Raw genomic sequence first — 12,051 nt, 5'->3', positions numbered from 1 at the left:
CGTGTTAGTCTGTATCCGCAAAAAGAACAGGAGTACTTGTGGCACCTTAGAGACTAACAAATTTATTAGAGCATAAGCTTTCGTGGGCTACAGCCCACTTCTTCGGATGCTGCATCCGAAGAAGTGGGCTGTAGCCCACAAAAGCTTATGCTCTAATAAATTTGTTAGTCTCTAAGGTGCCACAAGTATTCCTGTTCTTTTTGGGCAATGAGTGTTACACATCCCCGTCTTTCCCCCATCTTTTCCCCATCTGGCCTTTTCAACCACCCTAAGTCATGTCGCCTGGTTTTCTCTCCCCTGTTGTCAACTTCCACGGTCCTTCATAGTATGTGACTATTTTTGATGTTAATGGTGAGAAAGAATTCGCTACTGTAGCAGGAATGCTAGTTGAGATTATTTATACCAGCATTTCAACAATATAATATTTGCTCAGATGTATCACTTGGGGGAAAGTGTAATAGTTAGAGCTGGTGAAAAGCAGGACTTAATTGTCCTGAGAATTTTGCCCCAATTTTTAATCAATATTCTAAAATTCAAAGAAAAATTTGTTGAAAAAATTTGAATTTTGAAAAATTTCCGACAGCTCTTATAATAGTCTGAATTCTCCATACAAAGGCTATTGTCCCTTATCTCTTGTAACCTTTCCTCCTTCCTGTTTCTCATCTAGTTCCAGAGGAATTTCCCAGATCCCTCTTTAAAATCTAGCATTTCAAATGCCCCTTTGATCAACCTGCCCCTTACTCAACATAAAATAACTAAATGTTTGAATCTAGGTTTGTGTGTCAATTGTCCCTGGCTAGAAGTGTGAGCCTGACTCAAGTTCAGTCTGTCTCTTAAACCAACAGGATAACTATTTTTGTGTAGTTTCCTCTTGCTAGTGTTTCTACTCACATACATCTACAAGTAAGACGTTCTCCAGATGGAAATTAGTTAACAATTCTGTTGATGTGAGAAAAGGAGTAGAATCCCATCTAAGGCTAGGTCTACACTACTCGCCTGAATCGGCAGGTAGAAATTGACCTCTCGGGGATCGAATTATCGCGTCTCGTCGGGACGCGACAATCGATCCCCGAATCGATGCTCTTACTCCACCAGCAGAGGTGGGAGTAAGCGCCGTCGACGGGAAGCCGCAGAGGTCGATTTTGCCACTGTCCTTACAGCGGGGTAAGTCGGCTGCGATACGTCGAATTAGCGTAGCTGAATTTGCGTATCTTAAATCAACCCCCCCCCCCCCAGTGAAGACCTGCCCTCAATCTCTAAAAGCTTTATTGGCTGTTCTGGGCCAACAGAAGTAAAATCAGTGAAGTAAGTGGATGAGACTGAGGCCTGGTCTACATGAGGGGGAGGGAGGGGGATCGATCTAAGATACGCAACTTCAGCTATGAGAATAGCGTAGCTGAAGTCGACGTATCTTAGATAGACTTAGAATTACTTACTTCACGTCCTCGCGGCGCTGGATCGACGGCCGCAGCTCCCCTGTCGACTTTGCTTCCGCCTCTCGCACTGCTGGAGTTCAGCAGTCGATGGGAGAGCGATCGGGGGTCTATTTATCGCGTCTGCACTACGCACGATAAATTGATCCCCAATAGATAGATCGCTACCCGCCGACCTGGCGGGTAATGTAGACGTACCCTGAGTAAACACAGGGAGTCGTTTAGTGGAATAGGAATTCTGGGTCATTTCTGATCATAAATGCACTTTTAAAACCTCTTTCAGCTGGGTCGTGTACAATGGAAATGCTGTTTCTGAGTGACTGGGGACATTTCTGTATGTTAGAATGTTGGAAATGAAGGCCTGGTCTTCACCAGGAAATTAGGCTGGCATAACTACGTTACGCAGGATGTGAAAAATCTACAACCCTGAGTGATGCAGTTAAACCAGCTTAACCCCCGTAGTAGACTCAGGGATTTGGAGAAACTACACCAACAGGAGAACCCCACCAGCGAAGGTAACATCTTCACTTAAGTGCTACAGCAGCACAGATCATCATTTTAAGTACAGACAAGCCCAAAGACACTGAAAAGGAAGTCCTGAAGACACCGTGTGTAATGAAAAATAAGAATTTCAGATAGTTTTATGTCCTTGGGGGAGGGATAGCTCAGTGGTTTGAGCATTGGCCTGCTAAACCCAGGGTTGTGAGTTCAATCCTTGAGGGAGCCACTTAGGGATCGGGGGCAAAAATCTGTCTGGGGATTGGTCCTGCTTTGAGCAGGGGGTTGGACTAGATGACCTCCTGAGGTCCCTGACATTCTATGATTCTATCCTTTGTGAGTAGCTTCAAAAAGTTACTTTTAAGAGCTGTGAAGTACTGTTGTCTAGAACTCTGCAAATGTTCACGTTTACATAAGCCTTGAATTCCATGGAACTTATTTAAAACATACATTTCATATCTCCTTAATCAAAAGATTCACTAGCAAACCTGCACAGATTTGTGGTTTTGCGTCCAAAGCATGTGGAATTGAAGGTTTTTGCAGTTTTGTCTGGAAGTTGCCAAGTTTGACCTGGTTTCAACCGTGTTTTGCTGAGAGTTTTTGGATTCATTCAAACCCCAAGCACAAATTTGAAATTCAGACGTGCAGAAATTCAGAAACCTGAGAATATGCTTACAAGAACCCCTGCAAAGTGAAGCAGCTAAAATTTGCATAGCTCTCCTCGTGACCCTTTATGTGAGAAGGTTATGAGAGCCAACACAGTTAATCTATCTTAAGCATTACCTACTGAACTAAGTAACTTTCACTCATCTTCATTACATCTTTGATATAGTCCCATAGGTCAGTGGTTCTCAACCAGGGGTCCGAGGCCCCCAGGGGGGCCATGAGCAGGTTTTGGGGGCCACCAAGCAGGGCCAGCATTAGACTCACTGGGGCCCAGGGCAGAAAGCCGAAGCCCTGCCACATGGGGTTGAAGCCTGAGCCCTGCCTCCTGAGACTGAAACCGAAGCCTGAGCAATGTAACTTTGCGGGGGCTCCTGTGGCATGAGGCCCCCCCAGGCAATTGGCCTGCTTGCTACCCCCTAACGCCAGCCCTGGCTTTTATATGCAGAAAACCCATTATTGTGACACAGGTGGACTGTGGAGTTTTTATAGCATGTTGGGTAGGCCTCAGAAAGAAAAAGGTTGAGAACCCCTGCCATAGGTATTGTATTGTTAGACATACTGGTATGTGTCAGTATATACGCATATGTATTTATCCACATATGTTTGTTAAATGTAAGAAATAATGCTATGGGCCGGATTTTCAGAAGCACCTCGATGACTTAGGAGCACAAGTCCCATTGACTTTCTGTGGGATTTGTGCTCCTAAGTCATTTCTGCATTTGAAAAGTCAACCTTGTATAATTATAGAACTAAGTGATTAACATGCTAGGGATAATAACTGTCTTTAGACTGTGAGCTCTTCAGGACACGGACCATCTCCTTGGTCTATATTTATGCAGTGCTCAGTACAGTGGGGTGCTGGTCCAAGTCTGGGGGTTTTAGGCAGTATGGTAATACAAATGAATAATAATAATGCGGTTGATGGCTTTTGTGCAGATATTTATAATGTAAACCTTTTATCTTTTCCACAGAATCATGTAAACCCAGCAATGGATTTTACACAAACCCCTCCAGGAATGCTAGCCCTTGACAACATGCTGTACTTTGCCAAACACCACCAGGATGCATATATCCGGGTAAGGGTTCTTTCCCACTTCACACGTTTTAGTTTCACAGCTCACACAGATTATTTCATATTTTTAAATCATAATTCCAGGAAAACAGATGGGATCCTGACATCCCAAAGAGTAATTAACAACTGAACAGAAAGCCACAGGGCACAGAACACCACAGCTTTCTGTGAAAGCTTTGCGTGAATGCTCCAGTGTTGTATGTCTGATTCAAGTAGTATTAATGGCCTTTATGTTTTGTAGCATGACCTGCAAAGGAAGGGGGAAAATAAGTTTATGCCCTGTGTTATGTATGGAGTACAATCTGAAAGATTCTGTAAAAAAATATGCAGATTTTCTTTTTTTTTTTCCTCACGAAGCAGAATTCTCTGTCCGGCTCCATTCCATTAACCCTGCCAAAAACTGACCTTATCTCCTCAGGTAAAGATTCCTTTAGTGTGTCTAATATGCCTTGTCAACTGACCTTATCAACACTGTCCTAGGGATTAAGGTACTTCTGCTAGGAAGCTATTGGAAATGATGTATTTCATTTGGACGCAGGGAGAGCCGGAGCATGATTCACTCTGCACACCCCACTTCTGCCCCCCAGTTCCTGCCCACTCCTCCTCCTACCTTAGTTATTCTAAAGACAGTTTGATAGCAATGTGTTATATGTTGTTTCCTTATGTATAGAGGCGTTTAACAGACAATAATCTCAGCATGTGAACATCCTGATCTTTATATTCCTGAAACTGAATATTTTGCCTTCTATAAGCCTATCTACTATAAGTGAGTGGAGGATGAGAAAATCAATAAAGTGAAAGTCCAGAAAGTCATTAAATATTCCTGAGATAGTTGGCACAGCTAAATGGCACAATTGCAGAGAAGAAGAGACCTATTTAAAGAAGACTAAATACAAGAAGAAAAACAATAGGCATATATATCATTGTTAGTTTAAAAAAAAATTCCAAGAGGAATATGGTATGTGGAAAGCTCCATTTAAAAGTGAATTTTAAATGATATTCATTAACCTACAGCTTTGCATAAAACAGAATAATGCCAAAGCCTTGAGAGGTTTGCAAAGGGCATGCTGACATCTAGTCCAATGATGACCCATAAGCAGAATGTCACCATAATAAGAGACAATAAGATCTGCCCTTTAAAGACTTCTCTCTCTCTCTCAGCCCAGATCTAATGTGGCCATTAAAGAACACAGCAGTAACTTGGAGTGCAATGAATATTAAACTCTGTATAAAAAAAGAAATTGAAACATTATTACTTATTAGAAAGTAGGTTTTAAAAGAAACACAACTAAGAGACTATATGTTGAAATCTATTTTATTTTTAAAAGAGAATTAGGCAACCGACTCCCACTGAAATTCATAGCCGCCTTTGAAAATCTCAGCCCTAGAGTAGAATACTCTTTACTGGGGCACTCCAATGGACAGCCTATGATCCCAATTAAGAGAGTAGGCCATAATTTTTAAGCAACCCAAATAGACTTTAAAATTGGAGGGAAATTTTCTACTGAATATATATAGTCACTACATTTCATTTATTTTTCTTATATTCATCTTTATTTTGCAAGTACTATATTAAGAATGGGATTTAGCATTTCACATATAATTAACCTCTATTTAAATATCACTTAACCCCTTCATGCTGGTTCAGCTTGTTTCCATTATGTAGAATTTTTGCTAAAATTGTCCCAAGTTTAGTCATTGCCATTCACCGAGCGATGTCTGTCCTTCCATCTATCTTCTTATATGGTCCCCACTATTAGGGTATCTGAGTGCCTACACATATAAATGAATTTATTCACACAACACCCCAGAAAGCTAGCACTTATTATCCTCATTTTTATAGATGGGGAACTGAGGCACAGACCGATTAAATGATTTTTCCCAAACTCACTCAGAGAGTCTGTAGCAGATCCAGGAATTGAACCCGGAACTTCTGAGTTCCATTCCAGTGCCTTAATCACAAGATCATCCTTCCAGTAGAGTACTCATCCCACCGAATTGCGTTGTTCCAGTGCACCATTTTAAGCAGCATACCTGAACAAATCTGAGATCAAAAGTTTGTAGTGCTCCCGGAGTGCTGCAACTCTGATCACAGGCAAACAGCTCACTTTCATGTCTCTCATCTCCTTGCCACCGTGACTGACAGACACTATAATATATCCCAGCAGGCCATGCTCCTCCTGTCCAGCTCCCTATCAGATCTGCCTACATGTCTCTCCTACCTCTGCTTCCTTCTCCTTTTGCATTCCTCACCCCACCTGCCCACCTTTACCCTGGTGTTACTTCCACTTGCCTCCTGTTCTCTGGTTCCCAGTATTTCTCCCTCTAAATCTCTGTTGTTCCCAACATTAATAATCTGGCCCCACTCCTGTCTTCCTGATTCCTTCCTTCCCATGAGAAGCAATTCTGTTTAAAATTAAATAGTATGTAATAAGTGGAGTGAGTGTGTGGGGAGAGCATCAGAGGAGAATGCTACAACCAGCAGACAGTTAAAATAGAGAGATTTGCATAATCACTGTACATTTGTTCAGTCCATAGTTAACCACACATTATACAAACCTCTGTATTCTGATTAGTAATGGAGGGTAGCCTGTCAGAGTGCAGAGATTTGCATAATCACTGTATGGTTCTTTCTCATCTCTACTGAAAATCTCTAGCTTCTATGCTCAGAATGTTCAAGCTTTTTCCTGCCCAAAGATGCCACCTCGCCTTCTCTCTGCCTTCAGCTAAAGCAGGAGAATTCCACAATTAACAAGTGTATTGCACTATAAACAGGTGTGCCACAGTGCCGACAAATAAGACAAAGTCCCTACCCTGTGGCGCTAGTCTTAGAGTATTTCTACAATGCAATTAAAAACCTGCAGCGAGCTTGGGCTGTAGGACTGTTTAATTGCAGTGTAGATGTCTAGGCTTGTGCTGGAGCCCAGGCTCTAGGACCCGGTGAGGTGGGAGGGTCCCAGAGCTTGGGCTGCAACCCAAGCCGGAATGTCTACACCACAATTAAACAGCCCTGAAGCCTGAACCCCATCAGCCTGACTCAGGTGGCAGGAGCTAGCTGTGGGTGTCTATCTGCAGTGTAGACATACCCTTAGTTGCGACAAACTGCATGAGAGCTATGGACAAAGACCATGGGTAAGGAAGGCAGGGCTGTACTGATAAGAACATGTGGCTGCTGAAGATGTTGATGCACACATCTTGAGGGTGAGTCTGGGTTTCTTTTTCCAGTTACTTTCCTTCAGCCTTTCTTCATACCCTTAAGGCAGCTTATGTTGACCTAACTATGTAAGTGTCTACAATTAAATTTCACTTCCGCCAACGTAACTGTCCCCCTACGTCTACTTAATAACTCCACCTACATGAGTGGCGTAGAGTCAAAGTCAGTGTAGTTTGGTCGACACTGTGTCCATGTAGACACTGCATTGCTTATGTCAACTTGGCTTTTTAGGAACTATCCCACAATTCCCCACAGTGACAGTACAATCAATAGAAGCGGTCCTGGTGAGGATGTGCACCGCTGACACAAGAAGCAAAGTGTAGACACGCACAAGTGATGTAATTACTGTGTCAGCGCTATGCTGATGTAAATTAGATCAACTTAATTTTGTAGTGTAGACATGGCCTAAGAGGGAACAATTAAGATTTGTAGGCCTTGCAGAAGGTTTTGGTGTAGATACTTGAAGGAGATAAAAGGGTGGAGGCCTAGTGAACTGAATAAAAAAGGGCCTTCAGAGTTTAGGGGATTAGATTGCAGAAGGTGACAAGGCTATTAGAAGGAGATTGAGGGAGTGGTTAACTCTGTATCTTGAAAGAAGAAAGAAAACAGTGTTGTGGAAATTCTGAAATAGAAATAATTAAAAACAAATAAAGTTGAACAACCTTCTCCTCTTGCCTTTTGATTCCTTTCCTCCTTCCGCTCTCTCTTTCTGCTGGCTACAGTTCAGCAAAACACATCTCTCTAGAATAAATAGTTTGTTTACACAACTCTGTTTCTCTTCCACCCCAGGTCAGTTTTTCAACTGGTTGTGGGTTTTTCATTTGGACATTTATGTTAATTGTCATTGAATTTCACTGTCTGTTTACCATTTAATGTGACTGGGGGTCTCTTGAGAAAAAGGTTGTTTAGTATAAAGAAAGCACAGTTGTCTCTAATTATATGGTTTCCTTGCTACCTTCTGGATTTTTTTTTTAAACTTTGCTGCGGAATTATCATTTTTCCTTCTTTTTTTTTAATTTTTTTTTAAACGAATGGCTTTGGTGATATCAGTGACTTCAGTAAAGCACACAGCAGTTTTTCATGCTCCACTTACAAAATCCATTGCAATTCTTAGATGCTCTGCTTTTAAAAGGTGCAGTCATGTAATATATGGTATTCACTGATGGAAGTAATACTGAATCTTTGAAAGAAATTAAAGAACTTTTAACATTCAAAAGGAAAAATTGGCAGTTTCCCAAGTTGCATAATTACAGGACAGTTCATAGTGTGTAATTAAAGTTAACAGTGAAGCAAATGATTGGAATAAAGCTTTGTGACAGATAATCTTTTTTTTTTTTTTTGTTCTTATGGAGCAGACAAGTTCCTCCCTACCCTACCCAAACCACCTCAGCAGCAATTTCTAATAATTTTTTTAAAATAAAATTGTTACCATTTAAACATATACTATGCCGTACAGGGATTTTCCATTAGAATTACATTTTCCTATAACTAACTTGCAGTACTACAGAGCTGAAACTTTCCTTAGTGTAAAAAGTGGCCCCTGGAAAAGCCTTTTTTTGTGGTTATAATCTCTTGTACTTCCTCACTGCTTTGTCTGGGATCTGTTGAAATGGATATTTACTGGCCCACAGCTGGGCGGATATTACCAGTACCAGTGAGAGACTCGGGTACAGTATGCTTAATGCACGGTAATTTATTTGAGAAAGAATCACACAAGCAGGTAAGGTTACATAGCAAACATCTTCCCCCAATAAGCCTCAGCTCCCCAAGCATAAACCCCCAGTAACTATGTTGGCCTTACACAGTATCCTGATTGGCAAACAAAGCAGGTATATCTACCAATTCTAGATGGAGACTTTTTCTCTTCTCTTCTATCCCCTTTCAGGTACTTGGTCTGTCAAGGGGCCCTCCGAAGCAGGGTATTGGTTACCCTGATGACCTCTGGTTCTAAAGTCCAACAAACGTCCCTTGAGGCGGGGTCTCGGTTACCCTGACGACTTCTGTCTCACAGTCTTGAACCTCTTTAGAGGTTAATTGGGAAACACTAGTTTAGCTAATTTACTGTGCTTAGCATATATGCCCTTTTGTTCTCAAAGGAGTCTCATGTTCCAAAAATATGCTCTGTGGGCGTTTATTACTGGTATATTCTAATTAATATTTTGGAAGGAGGGGCTGTAGAACAGACCCAAACCAAAGCTCAATCAACATTTACCCTCTCATCAATCATTTGCTTAGGCCCTTAGCGTGATGTCATCCAGAAAGGGTCATTTTGACTCATGTCAGCTCGCACCAAGCCCACTGATCCCATGATTTTATGTCTTCTTTACTTTGTGAGCTGGTCCCCATTGGCTGATATTCCAAAGTTCAGTGTTGAAACATACAGGCAGCTCGAGCCGTTATTAACCATTCAAATGCAGTTTCAGCAATTCCAATAATTTTTCACACCATTCATCTAATGCTAAGAGAATTCTGCTCCCAGAATCCTCTAGCAAGTTCAGACGTACCAAGTCATACCAACTCATGTTTACCACATTCATTCACATCAGTCACAGCAATTCATAATAATTTGAAAATGATTAGGGGTCTGGAGCACATGACTTATGAGGAGAGGCTGAGGGAACTGGGATTGTTTAGTCTCCAGAAGAGAAGAATGAGGCGGGATTTGATAGCTGCTTTCAACTACCTGAGGGGGGGTTCCAAAGAGGATGGAGCTCGGCTGTTCTCAGTGGTGGCAGATGACAGAACAAGGAGCAATGGTCTCAAGTTGCAGTGGGGGAGGTCTAGGTTGGATATTAGGAAACACTATTTCACTAGGAGGGTGGTGAAGCACTGGAATGCGTTACCTAGGGAGGTGGTGGAGTCTCCTTCCTTGGAGGTTTTTAAGGCCCAGCTTGACAAAGCCCTGGCTGGGATGATTTAGTTGGGAATTGGTCCTGCTTTGAGCAGGGGGTTGGACTAGATGACCTCCTGAGGTCCCTTCCAACCCTGATATTCTATGATTCTATGATTCTATGAATTTGGCACCGGCCCAACAGGATCCATAGCGCAAGGCTGTTTTATTTGAAACCATGATTTTTTTTTACAAGATACAATTAGGAGTGAACTATACAGCTTTGTATCTGACTTACTTTGTTTATGTGTATTATACACCTCTACCCCGATATAACGTGACCTGATATAACACGAATTTGGATATCACGCTCCGGCAGATCAAAGCAAGTTCGATATAACGCGGTTTCACCTATAACACGGTAAGATTTTTTGGCTCCCGAGGACAGCGTTATATCAGGGTAGAGGTGTATTGATGTAATGAATGGAATGTCCATTTCATTAGTCTATCCCTGGAGACTAATGGAACCAGAATGGTTCTAGATGTTTATAGGGGATTGTAGTCTCCTGTATTTGTGAGCTAGTAGAATATGAAGATTGTTGTTGTTCATCACTGATACGTTGGGTTCTAAATGATTCCTTCCTATAGATCATCTTCACAGATCACCTTGGTATACTGATGACCTGCAACAGATGCAAACGTGGGAGGGAGGATAGAGTGTTACTGTTGGTCATTGTTCTCCCAAGCCAAGTCAAATGCGACATAGTGTGGCTGTTATGCAAGCAAAGAAGGGTTCTCATCTCTATGATTCTCATCTAGTGCTTCTGTTCTGGACGATGTACAGTTTGATGAATTCTTTGTATTTTTTCTTGGCTGTGTTCAGTCAGATTCTGATGCATCTTGCTGTTTCCCAGAGATCAGATTGTGTCTGGTGGAGACAAATATAGCTCCATTGACCTTGAGTTTCAACTAGTTTTGCTAGTGATGGGACCTTAATGGGGCTATTTGTGAGTTGGAACCATGTTTCTCGTGTTTAGTAAAATCAAATGGGGAGGTATTGAGTCCATTATTGTCTGAAATCATGAATGTGTCCTTAAGTAAAGGTAAAATACCAGGTAACTCTGGCATCACTAAATTTTCCAGTTTCTTATCAGATTTTTAGCCTATGTAGCGTATAAAATACTGCACTGGTCAAATTAGCTGATGATCTCCAATTTGAGATGGACAAAGGAAAGCTGTCCTTCGATGCCGTTGACCACAAGGTGGTATTGATTTAACTAGCAGCTCTGGCTGGAGAGACTCGCAGTAGACTGAGATCACAGTGGATTTCATTTACTGCCTTTTAGATATTCTGTGATGTTATTCTGTCTTGTTTTCAATAATATATGTCTTGTTCTCAGACTCTCATGATGGCTCATGTCTGAAAGTAAAATAAATATTGTAAATATCGTAATATTGTAAATGGCAACTTTTTCAAATTTGTCACATGGATCCATTTAAAGATGAAGGATGAGATTGTCATCTGTTGTAAATGGGCACGCCGCCATTGAAGTCACTGGACCTGTGCCAGTTCATAGCAGCTGAGGGTCTGACCACATGTGTATAATCAAAATGCTGCTGGGTGCACCTTCCTCCCTTGAAACTATCTGGTGATTATTATTACTTACTTTATTTGTGACCTCTTTACTGCTCTGCCAAGAGTAAAAAGCAGCAGAAGAGCAAGGGAACATGCCTCATGTGTGGAATAGTTCAAATGCTCCAAATTCTCCAGGTTTTTTTTATTTCAGCTATCCCTCTGTATTAGAATTAACCTCAATGAGTTTTCTGTATCAGGGGTTCTCAGCCTTTTTTTTTCTGAGCCCCCCCATAATGTGCTATAAAAACTCCACGGCCCACCTGTGCCACAAAGCTGTTTTTCTGCATATAAAAGCCAGGTCTAGCATTAGGGGGTAGCAAGCAAGCAGGGCAATTGCCTGGGGCCCAACTAGTGTTGCTAACTTTCTAATCACACAAAATGGAACATCCCTGCCCTGCCCCTGCCCTTCCCCTTTTCCGAGGCCCCGCTCCATCCCGCCCTCCCTCTGTTGCTCACTATTGCACACCCTCACTCACTTTCACTGGGCTGGGGCAAGGGGTTGGGGTGTGGAACAGGGTATGGGCTCTGGGCTGGGGGTGCAGACTCTGGGGTGGGGCTGGGGATGAGGGGTTTGGGGTCAAGGAGGGGGTTCTGGGCTGGGGCAGGGGGTTGGGGTGTGGAGGGGCATGTGAGGGCTCTGGCTGCGGGTGGGGCCAGGGATGAGGGGGTTGGGTGTAGGAGGGGGCTCTGGGCTGGGCCAGG

General features: G+C 42.4%; 1 protein-coding gene across 2 annotated transcripts in view; it reads left to right on the top strand.

Moving 5' to 3' along the window:
• The window catches only part of LOC112119106 (engulfment and cell motility protein 1), a 444,965-nt gene that overhangs the window by 206,214 nt on the left and 226,700 nt on the right, over positions 1-12,051 (top strand). For both annotated transcript variants that reach the window (XM_026663518.1, XM_026663519.1), the window contains exon 14: positions 3,569-3,673. In XM_026663518.1, coding sequence (XP_026519303.1) covers positions 3,569-3,673 — 105 coding nt within the window. The remainder of the gene's footprint in view (positions 1-3,568; positions 3,674-12,051) is intronic.

The sequence above is a fragment of the Terrapene carolina genome, unplaced genomic scaffold (genome assembly GCF_002925995.2).
Source record: "Terrapene carolina triunguis isolate 2854851 unplaced genomic scaffold, T_m_triunguis-2.0 Scaffold33723, whole genome shotgun sequence".
Taxonomy (NCBI): domain Eukaryota; kingdom Metazoa; phylum Chordata; order Testudines; family Emydidae; genus Terrapene; species Terrapene triunguis.
This window is presented reverse-complemented; position numbering and strand designations above follow the sequence as displayed.